General features: G+C 45.8%; 1 protein-coding gene across 3 annotated transcripts in view; it reads right to left on the reverse strand.

Annotated features, from left to right (window-relative positions):
• Positions 1-2329: 2329 nt before the first annotated feature.
• LOC108942576 (rho-related GTP-binding protein RhoQ) overlaps positions 2330-21428 on the reverse strand; it is a 31478-nt gene continuing 12379 nt past the window's right edge. Inside the window, exons 3-5 of one of the 3 annotated variants that reach the window (XM_029254231.1) lie at positions 14293-14457; positions 12083-12178; positions 2330-2630 (exon numbers count right to left, since the gene is read on the reverse strand). In XM_029254231.1, coding sequence (XP_029110064.1) covers positions 2625-2630; positions 12083-12178; positions 14293-14457 — 267 coding nt within the window. In that variant the 3' untranslated portion in view covers positions 2330-2624. Of the gene's footprint in view, positions 2631-8637; positions 10027-11549; positions 12179-14292; positions 14458-21428 lie in introns of those variants that run through there. The other 2 variants (XM_029254230.1, XM_029254229.1) reach the window with 2 other exon arrangements.

Below are 21428 nucleotides of genomic sequence, written 5' to 3' on the forward strand. Positions count from 1 at the left end.
CAGGATAGGCACATGCTACGCTCGAAAGCGGACATAAAATATCTCCTAGCGCTAGTTCTAAAAGAGCTGCTTGTTACTCGTGAAATTAGTTTACATGGACAGATAAGCAAACTGCGCTTTATTTATTATGCATGTGTGCAGCTCTCTGTGGGCCTTAGACCTTTGCATGGGATTTAAAAAATTTCCACATTAGGAGAAGCAGCATGGACAGTTCCACTTAAAGAGCTTTTGAAAAGAACAGACAAGACCATTTGTTAAGGTTCCGCAATTTTGTGGCATATTACGCTGTCATAACTCAGTCATAGATGTTGCGTCTCAAGCAAATCCAAATGAGCTCTGAAGTTGCAGAAAGATCCAGGCAAAAAAGTGTCAAAGGTTGTTTTACTCACCTCGTGGCTGTTTTAAATATAATATTATATAATATATTATACTGTATATGCATAAAATATAATAGAAATAAACATAACATTATATTTTATATGTATGTAATATAATATTACACATATAATATAATTCTAGACAACTATGAGCAGTGATAATTGTTTCTCGGAGTTTTTCGCCAATACCTTCAGGCCTAGACACTATGTGTTAGCGCAAAAATTAATTTTCCAGGCCAAACTAAGTTTATGATTTTACTTAGAGGTGGAAGCACTTCTGGATGATCAGTTACATGCGCTTTCTTCAGAGCACATGATTCAAATTACCTTCTCAAGCGATACGGAAAGAGGGTAAAGTCACGTTTTCACACAGGGCTCGTGAACACCAGTTGATTTTTTTTTGAAGTAAGCGATGGCAGAGAAATCTCCGTGTCTCATTTCTCACATGAGGTCACGTTTATCTACCGTGTGTGGCTTGGTGACAGCAGGATGAAGGTCAGATCTGTCTTAATATGTAAAACCATAGAAAATCACAGTACGTTGTCACCCTGCTGTGTGCAATAATGTCAATAATCCAGCATTAGAAGATTTATTTTATATCAGACGTCAGCTGACTACCTGACAAAATACATATGAGGTTTTGGCTTTTTTTTTTCTGAACTTGTTAATTTACATTAGGGCTCTTCGTACTTTGCATAAAAGCCAGAGAAGGATGAAGGTCAAAAAGACAGCAGTTCCCAGAAACAGAACAAATGAATAAGACTGCATTTACAATTATGACTTCAGGGCACTAGTGGTATTTAAATGTTAGAATGAATGTTTTTATTTGGAAAGTATTCTCTAAATTGACCTTGCCAGTACTGCGTAACATTAAAAGCAGAGGTTATTGGTAAATACTGTGTCGACTGCTTACGGTACTATGGTACTGTATATGTGCATGCATTTACAGGGCCCTGGATGTAGGCAGCTGTTCATGAAGAAGGAATAAATATTACATTCCATCGACATCTGTGAGTAAGCTTCAACTTAAATTTTAAAAAAAATTTTAAAAACTTGCAACCAGTTTCTCACTTGCATTGCATTTTCCTTCGTTGGCCACATGTCATGGTTTCTAACACTGTTCCATGTTTTAATCTCCTTCAGACAACGTTGGGTGCTTTTCGTACACTCGGAAAGTCACAGATTAAAGTTCTGACTGTCAGACACCTTTTTAGTGGGCCCCCTTTTCATTTTAAAAATAAAAGGCGGTCTTTTTCAGGTAGCGCAAAGGGACAGCGGGGGGCGTAGCGGTTAGAGCTGCTTATTGCGTTGAGAGAAAAGCATCTGCTGAAGAAATAAATGTAAATGTTACCAGAAACAGTCTTGTCTTTTTTCCAGGGTAACACTAGAGGGAGGTCGTCGACAAGGAACAGCACAGCAGTGAAACTCGTGAAACCAATCATGTCATATTAATATTTCTTTTGTTTCGAAGCACATGTTGCGCTCAAAAATCATAACTGCAAAAAGTAAACGTGAAACCGTCACTTTTAGAAAGGGTTAAACGTTCAAGTTAATAGGTGCATAATCGATAAAGGTGAGAACGTGACTTAAGTGTAAAATTTGAAGACTGGTGTCATTTTGATGTTTGCAGCGATTAAGGAATGAAATATTGAACGTGTGTGTTTTTTGAAGACAGGGATCCCACTCCTGGACAGTTTGGCTGTTCCCCTCTTACTGAACCATCATAGTTGAGAAAATTCATATTTTCTCCCAGTTATGTAGTGATGCTGTGATTTACGCAGCTGCCCCGAACGCATGGGAACAGCAACGCCGTCCACGGCGAGACGTCCGTTCGCTGAAGGGAAGCGAGAGCCATATTGCCTTCGCTGCCATGACAACAAGGGGTGACAGTTCCCTCGGTGAAGAGGCAGACTGAGCGCTGCTGAGTGTGTGTCGCACATCGTGTGCGGCGCGGCGGACGTGTCGGCACGTCGGATCGGGGCTTAACTTCCAAGTGCACGTCACACCCGTGGCACGGGGTCACCTGGGGAGTCCTGAGGGTTGGCCTCCTCATCCACCTACCAAGGGGAGAACTTCAGGACGCAGCTGATGGACAGGACTCTGTGAGCTCATGAGTCAGACGTCGTTATGATCCGCGTCTCCGTCGGGGATGAGTCTGCTGCGCTGCTCCAGAGAGATCAAGTTGACAGGGGACACGGAGAGAGACGGAGCTGGCGGTGGATGTGACTCAAAACCTGGCACTGAAATTCACACCTGCAAATGCACACACACACACACACACACACACACACAGACTCCAGTTGTCATGGATTGTCTTATTGTTTCCAAGACTATCCCCAGTGACCTTAAGATTTTTTTCTTTTTTTTTTTTTTTTGCTTAGGATGTGGGTCACTAACTATATCAGAGGGATTCAAATCCTTTCCGGCCTCCCCTCTGAAATAAACACTTAATTTGTCACCCACTGGCAAAAATAATGAGCTAAAACAGCAATGAGTGTCTGAGCAGTCAGCTTCAGCGTTTCGCTACAGCTGCCTCACCGTTGTGTGCGGATATACGTTGCTATGGGTAACACACTTTTCCGTGTGTGACATCCAGACGGTGTAACACAAAATAACTGTAACGGGAAGATTTACGAGGCAGATAAATATGCTGCAGGTAGTGTTTGATGCAAAAAATACTAGAAAAAAAACCATGCAAGTTTAATATTTTATGATTTGCGCATTATCTTACGGGTTTAAGGGTAAGACCTTACTGATCTATTGGCTTCTTTAAAATATTACTTTCAACCTGACTTCCAGGAGGGGGCAGCTGGTACCGTAGTGGTTAGAGCTGCTGTCTTTGGATGCAAAGGGTGGAGCCTTGAGACTCACCTCTAACTGTAGTACCCTTGAGCAAGGTATTTACCCTGAAATTTCTGTAAAATTACCCACTTATGTAAATGGGGAAAATAACTGTATGTTACTTTAAAAAAAAAAAAGCATCTAGTAAATGAATAAATATAACTAATGCCCACAGTGTGATGGGAGTTAGAACACTCTCTGCAGGTCTCAAAGCAAGGGCACACACACACACACACACACATACATACATGTTGCTGGACACATGCACACACACATGTCGCTGGACACACATACACACACACACAATTTGTGCAAAAGGTAGTACATGGCTTCTGCAGCCTGTCCTCAGGGTAAAAATGGTAGCTGTTAGTCCACAGCTGACACCTCTGCAGATCTGAGGTTAAGCTGGTGCCTTGCAAGGTTTCCCAACCCACACGCCTTATTCACCGCGGTGACTTACACTGCTAGATACACTACTTACACTGGGTCACTCATCCATATATCAGTGGAACACACACACACACTCTCTGGGTGAACCAGAACAGCATGTCTGTTGAGTGTGGGAGGAAACCAGAGCGCCCGGAGTAAACCAACGCAGACGTGGGGGCAACATGCCAACTCCTTATTTTTTTTTCTTTTGATTATTATTTTATTATTTTTAACATTGTTACTACCAATGTGTTTGCAGTAAAAACACATTGTACTGTTTTACACTACAAACACAAATAAGTTCTACACTCTGTTTATACAGTTACTTTCATGCAATATACACTTCCTCCAGGGATAAAAGTTGCTTAAACATTTTAAGCAACGATAAAACAATAAATAATTGAGCAGGCGTGTTGCACAATGATATGTATTGTTATGTATGTATATGTTTGGCAGTTGTATAAGGAAAGAAACCCTGCGTTTAATATTGAATATTAAATGATTTGTCAAGATTTGGCACTGCGTGAGAAGAGCGCTCTATAAAAAAATAAATTGAACTGAATGAACTTGATTTATTCAATAATTTACTATAGAATATTATTATTATTCAATGAAAATATTCAGCATTGCTGGTGGCTGTGTTTTATGGCGCAGCTGCATACGTCTGTGTTTTGAGGGCAGTGCCAGTGGGAATCCTCCCTCCAAATATTCACTGTCTGCTGTGTGTTCCTGGCCAGGAGTGTATCAGTCCCTGTGACCCTGGCATGGGACCAGCCATTGCAGGTCAGCACCTGTCTCACGCACATACACACACCCTCACACTCTTTGCGCGTGAAGAAGAATTTTACTTTTGCTGTACGAGAGGTCTCGGGCTCAGATGTATTGGTATCAGCATGAACTCCACTGCTGTGACCTTGCTGCCGCAGGCGGGCGCCGTCTCATTTCAGGACCTCGTGTGTGGGTGTGTTGTGCGGTGACCGAGCATGACCGCCTTTCTCGCCCAGCAGCGCAGGGTGATTTTGCAGCACAGTTGCAGCGGAGGTGCTGCGTAACCACCCCACCGTGCTCCTGTGTTACGGCGAAGCTGCGTGAGTGTTCAGTTTGGTTCATCTGTGTGTATTTTGGCAACGCAGTTGATGTATGAGTTGTACAGTATATGCAGGTGCACAAAAACAGCCTTATTCTACTCCTACAGCCATACAGTTCAATCACTTCTCAGGTTTTTCATGGTTCTTTCCAATATATATTTATCGTTAATTAATTAACTATAAATAGTGGGTGGCACAGAGAGCAGTGCTCTGGACTAACAGTGCCTGGGTGGTGTGAGAGGATGTGGGTTTGATCCCTGCTCAGGCTGTGTGAAGTTTGCATGTTCTCCCTGTGTATGTGCAGGTTTCTTCTGGGTGCTCTGGTTTCCTCCCACAGTCCACAGATGTGCTGTTCCAGTTCACCCATAGTGTGTGAGTGACAGAGAGAGAGAGTGTGTTCAACTGATGTATGGATGAGTGACCCAGTAGAAGTAGTGTATCTAGCAGTGTAAGTCACCTTGGTGAATAAGGTGTGTGGGGTGATAACGCTACATTGGAAGTTGCTTCAGAGAAAAAATTAACATGTAAAAGAAAAATGTAAATTATAATTGCAGGTCAGGAGATAGTGTAGCGGCTATAGACTTTTATCTAATTGCCGCTGCAAATCTCAGGAAAGGCAGTACACTGGAACTCACGAACAAGCTACCCAATGTGTCAGTTGTTTTAGTGAAATATTCAGTTATAAGTGGGTAAAGTTGGAGGATGCCATGGGGAAAAAAATGAATAAAGCCAAGCAATAATGATAATTATGTCTGAAACATGTGCATGGACAATGAGGACGGATTTGGCCGAGGAGTAATGGTTCTTTCCCTGCAGAGGGAACGGCGTGTAATCTTGTGTTCGAAGAGGTCCATTTGCTGTATGTCTATTTACATTATGAAACTTTGGTCATTGCTTGCCCTTTTTCTTGTATATAGATATGCGTCGCTTAACGATGGGGATACATTCTGAGAAAAATGTCGTTGGGCCATTTCGTCGTTCTGCGAACATCATCGAGTGTACGTATACAAACCTAGATGGTATAGCCTCGATCAAAGTGTACTTACACACACCTGGATGGTATAGCCTCGATCAAAGTGTACTTATACACACCTGGATGGTATAGCCTCGATCATAGAGTGTACTTATGCACACCTGGATGGTATAGCCTCGATCAAAGTGTATTTATACAAACCTAGATGGTATAGCCTCGATCATAGAGTGTACTTATACAAACCTAGATGGTATAGCCTTGATCACACACACACACACATTTTCAGAACCGCTTGTCCCATATGGGGTCGCGGGGAACCGGAGCCTACCCGGTAACACAGGGCGTAAGGCCAGAGGGGGAGGGGACACACCCAGGACGGGATGCCAGTCCATCGCAAGGCACCCCAAGCGGGACTCGAACCCCAGACCCACTGGAGAGCAGGACTGTGGAGTGTATTTATATCAACCTAGATGATATAGCCTGGAGGCAGTCAAGAGACATGGTAAACATAAGATTTATGACACTGTTGCCGGTGTAACACAGCATATTGTTTTACAATAAACTTTTTTTATAAGTAGAAAGAGTACACTGTAAAATAGCGATAAGTACAGTGTAGTAAATACATAAACCAGTAACACAGGTGTTTATAATCATTATCAAGTATTATGTACTGTACATAATTGTATGTGCTGTACTTTTATACAACTGGCAGCGCAGTAGGTTTGTTTACAGCAGCACCACCATGACAACGTAACACTTTGCGCGGCGATGTTACGACGGCTATGACATCACTAGTCGATCAGAATTTTTCGGCTCCATTATAATCTTATGGGAGCACCATTGTATATGCGGTCAGTCGCTGCCCGAAACATCGTTAAGTGACGCATGACTGTATCTATTTATTAAGTCTATACACTAGAAACATATCTAATTCCTATTTAATTAAAACCTTATTTCTAATAAGAGGCAGAACCCTAGCATGGGGTGACGCTATATGTGACAGACAGCTCGCCAGTGCCTGTACCGCGACAGTTTGTCAGCTAATGATGACCAGCTGCCTCTAAGGAGACAATTAAAACCTTACATAACACAGCTTGGCTAAGAGCAAGAAATGAAAGAGGAGGTTATAGCTCACTTACCATGTTCATATGCTGGTTTGTGACAAATTGACTGTATTCAAGAATCAATTGTCTCTGTCTATATCTCCCCTTCCGTCGGCATTTTTGTATTCTTCTCGGAGAGCTGCCAAAATAATAACTGTAAATGCAACAAATGTTTTGTGTTGTTTTTTCTGAGTTTCATGTGTTTTTTTGGCATTATTGCAGTTTTCCTGTTGCCTTAAAGTGTGTTTTCACTCTTTTTTTTTTTTGCATTCACCATCAAACACTTATTTTTATGTTAAATCTTACAGCCTTGTGCCCCGTTCTTGCCAGTGTGGATCCCCCACCACCCTTGTCTACATTAAAATACTGTATCCCCTATACTAGGATGGAGATATTACCCCCCTTGAGATCATGCTTGAATTACCAGTAAGTGTCATTGAAGCTTCAGACTGCTACCAGTAAGTGCTGTATGGTGCGCTGGATAACAAGTGGTTATGACAAACGGCATGAATCACACAAGCCTCATAACTGGGTCAATATCTCACACTGACAGAGTGAGCGGTTCTCACTGGCTTGCTTTTGCAAGGAGGATCTTGTTTGGCTTTTACTGCTGACTGATAAGGCTTCCTGCATTCCATCAAACTGTCAGTGCAGACACCGCAGAGAATGAATAAAGGATCTGGCTCATGCTATAGTTTCATATGATTTGCGTTCCCATCTCGGGTTCGCATTTCAATATAGAGTTTAACGCTCTTCGCGCGTTCAGCATCACGTCCTGCTCCAGGTATGTTACCTGTAGTTTGGTAAGATGATGCTCTTACAGTTGATTTTTACATGACAAACTGCTTGCACATCAAGGACTGGCACAAGTCAACAGCTTTTGAGGAGAACGAAGAGTCTCCTTCGGCATCTTCTGTGATATGAACTGTTGCAGCATGTAATAGTATAGCGCGCAATTGATGATAAGTGGTCTCGTTCCCAGCACAGAGATGTGTGATTTGTTTGTAGGCGATCTAGGGTTTTGGGGGATGTGTCAGGATTTATACCTGTGACTGGCGATGGGACAAAGTGGTGGACAAGGTGGAAAACAATAGTAACATAACACTGATGTGAGGACTAGCTTGGACAGCTGGTAGCATAGTGGTTAGGACTTCTGCCTTTAGACCCAAAGGTTGCAGGTACACTGTTGTGGTACTCATGAGCAAAGTACTTACCCTAAATTGCTCCAGTTTGTCAACACACAACTGTGTGTGTGTGTGTTGACAAACTAGTGCAAGAATCTGTGTCTACATAGGGAGAGTCAAAAGACAGAAGGAGAAACTTGGGATGAGTGTCTCACCAGTCCGGTTTCCATGACAGCGAGCGGAATTGTTTTGTCGAGGCACCCGACCGAGACACGGCCCTTCCTCTACATCATTCTCTCTGTAAATGGAGCTTCTACACACACAGTCCAAAACCGCTTGTCCCAAGCAGGGTCGCAGCGAGCCAGAGCCTAACCCGGCAGCACAGGGCGCAGGGGACACATCCAGGATGGGACGCCAGTCCATCACAAGGCACCCCAAGCGGGACTCGAACCCCAGACCCACCAGAGAGCAGGACCTGGCCAACCCGCTGCACCACCATGCTTCTGTAACATTTGGTTATTTCACTGATCCAGTGAAGTTAAAGGTCCCACCTTCCTCACTGGACACAGTCACAGCCCAAATAGTTGACTCACACGCCACCACATGGAGCAGAAACCTAGAGGTCTGCACCAGCACCTCTTCAAAGCAATAAAAAGCTCTGAGTTCGTGTCAAAATGATACACACATTTATTTTGGATCGCATGACTCCTAGGGAAAGAAAACATTAAGAAAAGACACAAAATCATAGTTACTTTTGCTGCACAGTGAGAGAGCCACTCCAACAATCGCACGTACTGCGCTGCACATTCTCGTTAAAAAATGAAGAAAAAAAAAAAAGGAGTGACGAGTTCAGAAAACACCGGCGCCACCAAGCGCAGGAGAAATACAAAGTACGTTGTGACCGGGCAAGAACCGGGTCCTAGACCTTTGCGGTGAGGTCCGTTTACCTGAACTGAGCTCACAGCACCTTCAAAAGGATGGCTCACGCAGCCTTAAAAACATCCTCATCCTCGAATAAAGCTGGGAGCTTTAATTCAGTGTTCTCGTTTTGCTTAAAAAAAAAGAAACAAAATTCACAGGCATGTGAGACTGGCAGGGAGGGCTGGGGGGTAACAGGTGAAGTAAAAGTACAGGGTAAAGATGTGCTGTCAGTCCACAGTAATGTTACCCAGCACTGCTAGGAGTCTTGTGCCCCTGTGGCCCTGATCCTGACCCCCAGTCGCGGCCGCTCGCATGGTCCCAAGGGGCCGGTATTGGTTCCTAATGGGTGTCATTTCTGCCCCCTCCCCTGCCTGGATCTGACACCGAGAACAACTGACACAAGAGAAAGCAGATGGGCACGAGGAAGAAGGCAGTGTAGGGGACAAGGAACGCAACAGGAAATCCCAACCTGGCAAGAGATATAGGAGATGCAGGGAGGCGGAGGCTTCAAAAAAAACCATAAAGCCTTCGGTCAAAATTCGGAGTGCTGCTCCAAGTCATGAAACACCCAGGAAATGAGCGAAACTCTTAAAAGAAAAGCACCAAAAATAAGCATTTATATCTCCACTGGGAGTCTGTAAAGGGCTCTTCTCAAAAAGATCGAAAGGTTTCTTTATGCCAACACAATAAAAAATACCACTACTTTTAGTCCTTAGTTACGTACGTTGGGTGTATCTTTGTGCTACTTTGGCTGTTGAGATTCCCGCCCGTAAGGCGTCGGTTCCTCACTTCCTGGGTGCTGTCCGAGAAGCGAAGCACTTGGGCCGGATTCTCAGCTGAGCGGCGTATCGTAGCGTGCGGCTCTCTGCGCGATTCCTCTAGCGGAGACGCCTCCCACACGCGCCTCGCCTCTCCGGGATCTGCCGTTTGGTCGGGTTTCGCGTTGCGTTTTCGTCGTCCGCTCGTCCGGCGCCCCCCGCTTCGCCACTCGCCCTCCTCTGGCCCGCGTCCCCATCACGTGATCAGGCAGCAGTTGATGCAGCGGGACCCCAGCCGCCTCTTCAGAGCACTCTTCTTCGGGGTGAGGATGGCGATGATGGCCTCGTCAAAGACCGCCTTCAGACCTTTCTGCGTCAGCGCCGAGCACTCCACGTAGCAGCAGGCACCAATCTTTGGAAGGGGGAGGGGGTGTTGGGGGGGGCAGGAGGAGAGTGTGCAAAGGCAGCGAAGCGAGGAAATAAAAAACGATCAAAACGTAGACTCTGTACCCACAGCCTAGCGACGCCACGCCACAAGGCTTCTGCATCGTGGGAGGCGTTACTTCCTGACAGCAAGAACCCTTCCTCCAGAAGCCCAGCAGTCTCCTAACTCATGACAGATATGATGCAATTTGTCATCGTCAAGCGCGCTGTGCTTAGTCACCAATCCGCAACATGCATTTCCTCGAGAAGGAGAGAACTCGTATAAAGGCCCGTAACTCGACAGAATGGCCTGAGGATAATCGGAGGAACACAGATGCCTAGCATGTGACTAGACTGGCTTTTCAAAGGAGGCTTCGTTCGAGCTGCGGGAGCACATCTCATGCCTCCGCACGCTCACGCGCTCACACTGTGGTGGATGTGAGTGCGCGCTGCACCGATGCCCTTAGCGGCGACATAACTACTTCTCCATTTCCGTGCTAAACTGCAGCTGCTGTTTCAAAATTATCGTCCAGAAACAAATTATAATAACTCCACACAATATGCTTCTACGATGGAATTCGCTTATGTAAATTCGAGGAAACAGGACAAATACTTCTCTGGAATTTTTACATGGCAGCTGTTTTTTAGGGATGTTTGCTGGTGCACTTTTTTCCGCCCCCCTCAGGAAGTGGGTGAATGTATAGTCATGCGCCGCTTAATGACATTTCGGGCAATGACTGACCGCATATATGACCCATAAGGTTATAACGGAGCCGAAAAGTTCTTATCGACCAGCGACGTTGTAGCGCAACGTATTTCTCACGTGTTCGTGGTGGTGCTGCTGTAAGCAAACCTACTGCGCTACCAGTCGTATAAAAGTACAGCACATACAATTATGTACAGTACATAATACTTGATAATGATAATAAACACCTATGTTACTGCTTCATGTATTTACTATACTATACTTATCGTTATTTTACAGTGAACTCTTTCTACTTATAAAAAATTTTATTGTAAAACAGTAAGCTGTGTTACGCCAGCAGCAGTGTCATAAATCTCATGTTTACCATGTCTCTTGACTGCCTCGAGGCTATATCATCTAGGTTGATATAAATACACTCTATGATCAAGGCTATACCATCTAGGTGTGTATAAGTACACTTTGATCGAGGCTATACCATTTAGGTTTGTATAAATATGCTCTATGATCGAGGCTATACCATCTAGGTTTGTATAAATACGCTCTATGATTGAGGCTATGCCATCTAGGTGTGTATAAGCACACTCTATGATCGAGGCTATACCATCTAGGTTTGTATAAATACGCTCTATGATTGAGGCTATGCCATCTAGGTGTGTATAAGCACACTCTATGATCGAGGCTATACCATCTAGGTGTGTATAAATATGCTTTATGATTGAAGCTATGCCATCTAGGTGTGTATAAGTACACGCTGTGATCAAGGCTATACCATCTAGGTCTGTATAAGTACACTGTACGATCGAGGCTATACCATCTAGGTGTGTATAAGTACACTCTATGCTGTTTGCACAACAACGAAATGGCCCAATAACGCATTTCTCAGAACGTAACCCCGTCGTTAAGCGACGCATGTCTGGAGTGCAGTCGTGGGCTCAACTCATTTCTCTTCAGAGGTAGAAGATCAGTGTGTTCCACCACTGTGTTTCCTGACCTTGACAACAGCCTGCAGCTGGGCTGTGTGTTCCTACGAGCGGAGCAACCGTTTTATCAGCCCTTCGCGTCTGTCGCAGCTGCAGAGTTAACATCAGCCGCGAGAGGACGCATTTCTGAAGTACGTCGACGGGGACGACCGCAGAGGTCAGACATCAGCCAGTTAATAGGACCGGCAGCAGGCCTGTGGTGCACGAGTGTGTGAGAGTGTGTAACTACAGAACTGTGAAGTTTGGACAATAAGGACTCTGTGGTGTAGGAGTGTGAACTGCTGTGCCATGTGGTTAGGGTCGGGTGACCATCCTGCTACATCTTCTATCATCCCTACGCCGACAGCAAGCCAGCCCACCTCCTTGGCTAGCTTCTGCCCCTGCTCTGTGGCGATGGGCTTCTCCTTCATGTCGTTCAGCTTGGCGATGGTCTTAGGGTCGTCCCGCAGGTCAATCTGAAACAAGAAAAGAGGATGAGGCGAGGCTGCACCAGCTCGTTCTTCGCCGGGAGCCCTAGGACCAATGGGGATGGGACACAGGGTGGGATTAGACGCTTCTCCATCTGCACCGCCGTGTCCATGCACTCCGCTTCCATACCGATCCACCGGGAAACAGAGCAGCAGCGCATCTGCATGCTCCCGTCCAAACCCTTGGAGAAAGTGAGATAATCTGTGCTCATACCCCGGTGTTTTTCTGATCCGTCCCGCCACCACCCCACCCACCGGCTGTGCTTCTTCTCAGTAGGACAGAGTTCCACTTCATTACTTGGCGTGGCCCCTTTCCAACCCAAACACAAGCCCCCAGCGCACGGGCTGCTCCCATGACGGCTCTAAATGCGATTCCATGTGACGCTGGTTTGTTTTTAGAGTAGTCACTTCCAGGAATGAAAGCCTACGCTGGACTGGGCGCTGGAAGAACTGCGATCCCCCCTGGCCTCCACACCCAAACCCACACCCCCACTCCCCGCAAGGCGCTGCCTAACGTTCGACGGATACCATCTCCTCCGGTTCCTGGCCCCGATCCCGAAAAATAACTTGTTTCTCGTTAAAATTCCAGCGCGTGATTTTTTTTTTTTCTTTTTTTTTTCTTTTCGGCTGGACTGCCGCACCTCAAGCCACAGCTGAAGGTGTCCTCGTCTCCGTCTCTCGTGTCCTCCGTCGCACGCGCATGCAGCACCTCTCGGAATGCGTGCAGAAACACATTTGTGTACGTATATGTGTGTGCGTTCTACAGATTCACACACGTGATGAATTGATGCAGCGCAACTCACACACGTATTTGTGTGCATTTACACATGAATACGCACAGGCGGCCACGCCGACGCTTGCTCACGCTCGCACGTTCTCACACGATGACGGTAATAATTGGGCTCCGTGACACTGCTAAGGTCAGGCCTAAATGTGCCACAGCTCACACAGGAAATTGCTCTGCTGTTTTATCTTCCTGCCGGAGATGAGTCGATGCAGCTCGCTCATGCACACAGAGCTTCAATGTCCTTACCAGCGATCGGTACATCCCACAATTGCATCCACAGACACACACACACACTGTTGTCTGATCCTGTACATCTGTAATTACATTTACATTTATTTATTTAGCTTTTCTCCAAAGCGACTTCCAACGAACTCTATGTAGAGTTATCAGCTCACACACCTTATTCACCGTGGTGATTTACACTGCTAGATACACTACTTAGAATGGGTCACTCATCCATACATTGGTGCAACACACTCTCTGTCACTCACACTCACCTGAACAGCATGTCTTTGGAGTGTGAGAGGAAACCAGAGCACCCGGATACACTACTTACAATGGGTCACTCATCTATACATCAACCAATTACAGCTTCTTTGTGAAAACACACACTGTGTTCTTGTACCTATTGTCTCTGATTCCTTACCCTCACCACTATGCATCTCACTAAAAAAAAAAAATTATACATCAGCTGATATCTTTTGATATGATGCAATGATGCAGTACAGATCACACACATCCACACAGCCACCCTAACCGTTCTCTACCTCATGCACATGGAAAGATTTCAGGACCTCTGAAATTCAGCTGCCAGGGGACAACGATACACACACGCGCCCACGCGCAAAGTTAAATGTGCGTGGTTGTAAACAGGACCGTGGTTTCTGAAGCAAGGTGTCATATATTTCAGTAAAATATCTGGCACAAATGTCATTGCAATGATGTACTGTTACTACTGCGATGCTCTATTTAGACCGATTGCCGTGATGTTCATTGCCAAGACTGACAGACTGAACCTATATCCGAGAATGAAATTAGATTTTTTTTTTTTTTTTTTGCACCAATTAAAACATGGAAAAACTGGAAAGACAAACACAAGCATCATTCAGAGCTCAATAGAAAAACAGGAAAAATAACAAGTATTAAAGAAAAAAACGCACTAAAAGCTGCAATTTGATGCCTCGAGAACGATGCCAAGAGCCTGTTTCCAGCACAGGTGTGCCGTCAAATCCCGATAAAGCCTAATTTCTCTGTTCATGTGAGCGGTGCTTTCTTTCTCGGGATTCCGGCTCCGGTTCTGGTCGAGCGACCTCACCTGGGTGCCAATGAGCAGAAACGGGACGCTGGGAGCGTACTCCTGCAGTTCCGGGACCCACTCCTCCCGAACGTTCTGAAAGCTGGCTGGGTTCACCACAGAAAAGCAGATGAGGAAGACGTCGGTCATGGGGTAGGACAAAGGCCTCAGACGGTCATAGTCTTCCTAAAGGGGAACAGAATGGGAAAGAAGGGGGAAAATGACATACAGGAGATGTCAAGTATGATGCACATCGGCATTGATCAGCCCTACAAACCCCTGGAGTTCAGCGTTACAGCAAAAACTACACAATGCAGTTCTGAAGAAGCCACTTGGATGTGAAACGTTTTCAAGAAAAGAAGCCACTTGGGTGAGTGGTGAAACCTTTTCAGGAAAAGAAGCCACTTGGATGAGTGGTGAAACCTTTTCAAGAAAAGAAGCCACTTGGCTGAGTGGTGAAACATTTTCAAGAAAAGAAGCCACCTGGATGAGTGGTGAAACGTTTTCAGGAAAAGAAGCCACTTGGATGAGTATGAAACGTTTTCAGGAAAACTTATACAAGTCCAGTTGCCTTTGTTTTAGCTTTGTTTTAGATAAGTCACTTACCATCTGTAATATTTCTTTAAATTATTTATTCACTTTTTGGTTTCATGCAAAGGTATAGAAATAACTAAAAAAAACAAAAGGATAGTTGCGAAGCACTGAAAGGTCTGGATTCCGTTCCCGGAGGGTGTCCTCGCATCGCTTTCTCTACTCATTTTATTGGAAGTACAGATGCTCCTCGATTTACGATGGTCTGACTTACGATTTTTCCACATTACGATGGCGAGCTGGCGATAGACATTCAATAGAAACCGTACTTCGAATTTTGATTTTTTCCCAGGCAAGTGATACGTGGTGCTACAGCAACCATATGTTCAAAAAACCGTGAGACACATGCAAGATTCAAAAATGCTTTGCGGAGGCACAGGAAAGAGAAAAATAAGTAAAAGTAAAACCTAGTAAAATTTTATTATGCTCCCCTCCTTTCTCATCATTTACAGTGATTTTTCAGTGAACTTGGAATGGATTTGAATGAACTGGAATTTTTTTTCCCAGAAAAAAAGTGGAACAAGTAATTTCATTACCTGTTTCTTCCTTTTCTTTGGTCGGATTTCAGGACAAAATTAGGAGCAGTTAACGGGGGATAAGTATCTGTTTAAAGCTCTGCATAATCAGCAATACAGTGAAACACAGCCCTCCACTGACCTCTGCTTTCTGCTTCATCTCTATTTCATTTCTCCTGGCATGAAGCCAACAGCTCACCGTTAACACAACTATTACACCACAATTAGATTCTTGTATGCTACAAATATTTTTACCGCAGTATGTTGTGTGTGTGTGTGTGTGTGTGTGTGTGTGTGTGTGTGTGTGTGTGTGTGTGTGGGGGGGGGGGGGGGGGGCATGTGCTGATGTGACCCGTCAGAGCTGCTACAGCTCAAGAATCTGAATTATTGACCTGTTTGTATTGATTTGTAATCATTATTAAGTTGTTTGGCATTTAGCCCCACCCCACCCCACAGGATCAGTGCTGCTCAGGCACTGACAACACATCGCTTATGCAAACCTCTGTGACTTGCCCCGCCCCTACCCTCCACCCCCTACCTGAGCATAAATAACTCACTCACACCACAGCAGAGCAACGAGAAGTAACAGATTAAATCAGTTAGACAGAAACAGAGAAGAAATTTCAAGTTTGCTGCATATCTGCATTGTTCATTTGCACAGAACCCCCCCTCCCCCAGTACAGGGCAGCTGGTAGTGTAGTGGTTACAGCTGCTGTCTTTGGGTGCAAAGATTGCAGGTTCAATCTCTACCTTTGCCTGTAGTACCCTTAAACAGGGTACTCACCCTAAAATTACTGCAGTAACATTACCCAGCTGAACAAACCAGTAAATAAGTGCAGAAAGGTGTCAGTTACATGAATAAATGTGTTTGGAAAGCAGAAATGATGTCTTTGCTGCAGTGCATTGTCAAAGGTGACACCTACTTTCAGCATGATGGCCCAAAACACTATGAACCATGGCTGTAGTTACTTCCTTCAGTTTCTCTGCATCTCAGTACAAAATCCAAACTCAGATTCTGTATGGTCTCCCCCTGGAACCACAACCATACCCATGTTCAGTGACTTTCCCCATCATCTGCAATAAACCACCAAAGGTCCCTGTGTGTTAAACAGTGTCTACTGGTATTACAGTACACAACTCAGACCCCTGCCACTGTCCACCCTGGGGGGTGTCCATATATAATTAAGTCCCTTTTGGATGCATTCTCTAATGTGTGAAGCCCGAGAGCCCTTTCTCTCTGCTGTGAAATGTTCTTGAGATTAACACGAAAAGTCATTAAGTTTGCACGTCTACATGGGAACTGAACTAACATCCAAGTCTTTTCTCGCCCTTACACCTTCCTCTACCTGCGCCTCATTAGGCAATGAGAGAGGGTGATGGGCCAGGAACTGTCTCTCTGTATCCCAGCATGCCGAGCAGTCCATTGGGCTTTTTCACGGGCTGCTCACAGAACGACTCTTTTACCGTAGTAACATGGGGAGCAAAAAGGAAACACGAGCGGCTGAGTAAACCTGTTTTGCGTCTCACAGTCATCGCTCAAGGTTCATCCCCGTTTTGAGCCGCTCCACTTCTTCGTAAGGGTTCTTTTTTCGCCGACATTCCACCACTCTGCAATGCATTTTATATGCAAATTATAGGCACTGCAACCATTTTCCATGCATCACAGTGACTGTACCCGCTGCTGCAGTGCTCCTCCGTATTTGTGAAGCCATTGTGACATCGTCACATGAAGCTAGGAGGTGAGTGACAAGGGACGCAAAGATTACCAAGTCACACCAAGTCACACCAAGCCCTTAGATTTGTCCCCAGATGAGCCCCGGCTTCTCTCCCACGTGCAGCTTTGGCTATGGATCTGCTGAGGATGGGCACCTTTCATATGCAGCCGACAGAGCCGGAGACAGGAGATCTAGAAGTACTAGAGTGGGTACCGAAGGGTAGGGGGAGGGGTTCCGACAAAGACCCGTCCTTTGCTTCTGCTCTTGTTACAGTGCTTGAGCGTGGTGTGCGTGTGTGTGTGATTCTGTGTGTTTCCGCACCCGTCTCCTCTATTCCCTCCTCTCTATAAGCTTCGCTCAGCTCTGATCACAGCTGCCCGCAGCCACCTCCTGCGCTCCGGTTGCTTGTATTTGATTGACACTGGCTGCTGTCCTTGGCCCGATCAGCTCTGCGGTCTCCCCTCCGTGTTGGCAGCGTACGCCGGGCTCCAGACATCACTGGCAGCGCTGTCAGAACCACTCAAGGGGCAGAACGGGTCCCCAAACCCTTCCTGTTTGAGTTCCTTTTGTATGGATACCAGCTTAGTGACAAAGAATCTGCTCCAGGGTTCGCCGCTCTGTTACCCTTGATACGAAAAGGGCGGCATGGAGGTAAAGAGGACGTCTCTGATCGGCCTTGGCTACGGCCGCCTCGCTGGAATATTGTGGGATGGGCACTTTGTTAGAGCAAAGACGTCCTTGGCAATCTGTGCAGGGAGAAGGAACGGTACAGTGAAGACCAGCTGGGGAAATACGTGTTCCGATGCAGAAGGACTCCGGGTTCACGCCAAAGTCAAATCCATTTGCAATTCCAGTTGGTGGCGCTGACAGTCACTTGTAAGTAGTAGTGCGTCATTGAGACCAGTGCCACCAAAACTAGGGAGTCACAACATTTACATGTATTTACTTAGCTGAGACTTACAATGTTGAGGTTAGAATTACCACAAGCTTACAATTATTTACCCAGCTGGGTAACCTTACTAGAGCAATTTTAAGGTAATTACCTTACTCAAGGGTACTACAGCCAGAGGTGGGAATCAAACCTATGACCTTTAGAGCCAAAGGCAGCAGCACTAACCACTACACTACCAGCTGTCCCCCAAGGTAGAGGGTAAAACCATGATTTGCTGAGCACAGATTGTTTTCACTGCATTATATTTGCACTAATGGGGGGTGCAGTGGGGCAGCGGGTTTGGCCGAGTCCTGCTCTCTGGTGGGTCTGGGGCTTGAGTCCTGCTTGGGGTGCCTTGCGATGGACTGGCGTCCTGTCCGAGGTGTGTCCCCTCCCCCTCCAGCCTTACGCCCTGTGTTGCTGGGTTAGACTCCGGTTCACCGCGTCCCTGCTTGGGACAAGCGGTTTCAGCCAGTGTGTGTGTGTGTGTGTGTGTGTGTGTGTATTTGTGCTCAGATGAATGTTACAAGTGCATACATCACTGGCCACTGAAACCAGAGACAATCTATTATGGTCCTACAGTTGACCCTTGTGCTATTTTTAATACATCGTTGTTGACATTTGCTTAAAACCTGAGTCAGAACTGTCTTATACCCCACAGGTGGGTCATATATAAATATGCAATATGATGCAATATGATGTGTATCTAAATATATAAAAGTATTTTTTTAATCTTTTTTTAATTGATGGGATAAGGAAAACGTCCTCTTGGAAGAACGCACATGCAGGCAAAAGAAGGAACACACACACACACACACACACACACTTTCAGAACCGCTCGTCCCTTACGGGGTCACGGGGAACCGGAGCCTAACCCGGCAACTCAGGGCGTAAGGCTAGAGGGGGAAGGGACACACCCAGGACGGGACGCCAGTCCGCCGCAAGGCACCCCAAGCGGGACTTGAACCCCAGACCCACCGGAGAGCAGGACTGCGGTCCAACCCACTGCGCCACCGCACCCCCAAAGAAGGAACAATAGGGTCCAATTCGTAGATGAAGTGTAACACGCTGATTTATTTGTCGAACCCACATTGAAAAGCTCACCTTCTTCATCGATACATTTTCATCAAACTTTAAGGACTATTGACCAGTAAACCACAGTGAAACGGGAAGCAGCCCACTATACTGAATCAAAAGGTGGTGGCGAGTGGCAGGCGAGAGGCCAGGATGGGACGAGGGTGATGAACACCCTGAAGGTCTTCCAGCGGTGCTTTAGCATCACTCGAAAGCCTCAGCTAAATGATTACGCATAAATGTAAAATAACCGCATAAATAAAAAGCCGTTCGCTAAATGCAAATCTCCGAAAAAGTTGCCCGTATGTTCCGCAGACATCCGCAGGTCACATGACAGGCTTTTTAGGATTTCACAGGACCTACAAAAGAGTAACTAACTATACATGACATGTTGTAACTGATGGGTTGTAATAACGTTTCCTTCGTGATATGCAACCCCATCATCTTCTCCTGGCACAAAGTTACAAACAATTCCAACGCAATTTAATGAAACAATCCATCTGCAATCTACCCAAGTGGCCCTGGCTCGCACATATCTATCGCCTGGAATTGCTTCATGCCACCCTGTAATTTCCAGCACGACTATGTCAACACAACCGCCATGAGCGTCTTTAGGAATAACAGCCGACTAGACATGGATCTGCACTTAAGCTACGGATCGTACCGGAATAAAATCTGATCGCTGAGACACTATTTCATTTACCAAGGTTTACAAACCTGAAAAAGGCCCAATAAAAAAATGCTGTGGTGTTTCCATGTTCTTGCATAATTTCTGGGCCTCTGAAATAAAACGGACAAATTATACCGAAATTTAAATAGAAATGAGCCATGTTGCCAACAAGGAAAGGCAGTCGCTAATCAAACTGAGTCAAAATAATTATCCTAATTTGCCATACGAGAAGTGTGCGTGGCAAGCGTATGAAGATACGGGTGGTCCCAGACTTACGATGGGGGTACGTTCCGCGAAACCCATCGTAAGTCGAAAATGCCGTAAGTCGAAAATGCATTTAATACACCTAACCTACCGAACATCGTAGCCTGGCATACGTGCGATGGCCATTATAAGCTTGACGCCTTCGTGCTGGACAGTTACCTTGAGTTTCTCCTCAACAGTAATTGCCTTCCTCTTCTTCTTCCCACCAGTAGCAGGAGACACAGGGGGGTATTTCGTAGACGTGACGGATGCACGAAACACGACCGCGTGACGGACCGGGAGATGCGGATCGCTGCCGCTGCCCAGCATCGCGAGAGAGTATCGCACCGCGTATGGCTTGCTGGGGAAAAAAATCAAAAATCGAGATTCGAAGTACGGTTTCGACTGAACGTCTATCGCCAGCGCACCACGGTAAAGTCAAAAAATCAGTCAAATCATCGGAAGTCAAGGAGCATCTGTAGTATGTTAATATGAATACGAAAACTGAGTATATACTTTGTGTATTTCCTGCGTACGTGTGTGTGGATAAAGACTACATTTTGGCAGGTGTGTATGCGCGTGTGTGAATTTCAGAAGCACTTAGGCATCCGTGGATGGAATCAGCAGTCCAGTTATGCGTCAGCGACCCCATTTAAAACCCAATAAAGCTGCCCTCCTTGCCATCAAAAACCAATTACCAAGACACTCCGGCACATGTATGTAACTGCCCTGTACACACTTATACATACAGTACGTTTAGCGGTGTTGGGGGAGATCAGAACGCAAGCACTGGTGGTCTGTAAATGTACACAGTCCTTGATGTGATATTAAAGAACACCTTGAGTTCCAGTCGACTGCACACGCAGCCCGTGAGCTCGCTAAGAGGCGGAGGAAATGGATCGTAACGAACGCTTTTACTGGCCTAATGTGCTGGGCTTCGCTGAGACAAGGGCAGACAATGGTGCGAGCCAAAAGCCTCCCTGTGATTACAGTCTGGCACCCCCCCCCACACACACACACACACACACACACACACACACACACACACACACGCACACACCTTCTGGCCTTCTGCTCCGAACACTGCGATAACTTCACATGGTTCAGTGCAGCTCAGAGAGACAAAACACAGATCAGCGTGCCTCCCCCTAAACCCATATATCATCACATTACCATTTGTTCCCTAGTGCAGTGAATTTATGAGGAATGGACCACTTACCGGGAAACTGGATGGTACAAGACAAACACACCCTAACATTCATCCCGCCGCTCAACTGTAGACAAAGCCAGCCCTTTCACTCGCTACTCTGTTGTGTGTGTGCGAGCAAGCGTTTGGGATGGGTGTGTATGCTCTAGGACCCTTATGCAATTGGTGCCAGATGAGAAGAAGAAACCAGCTGTGCTATGTCTATCTGTCT

This window comes from Scleropages formosus, chromosome 8 (genome assembly GCF_900964775.1).
Source record: "Scleropages formosus chromosome 8, fSclFor1.1, whole genome shotgun sequence".
In the NCBI taxonomy this organism is placed as follows: Eukaryota; Metazoa; Chordata; class Actinopteri; order Osteoglossiformes; family Osteoglossidae; genus Scleropages; species Scleropages formosus.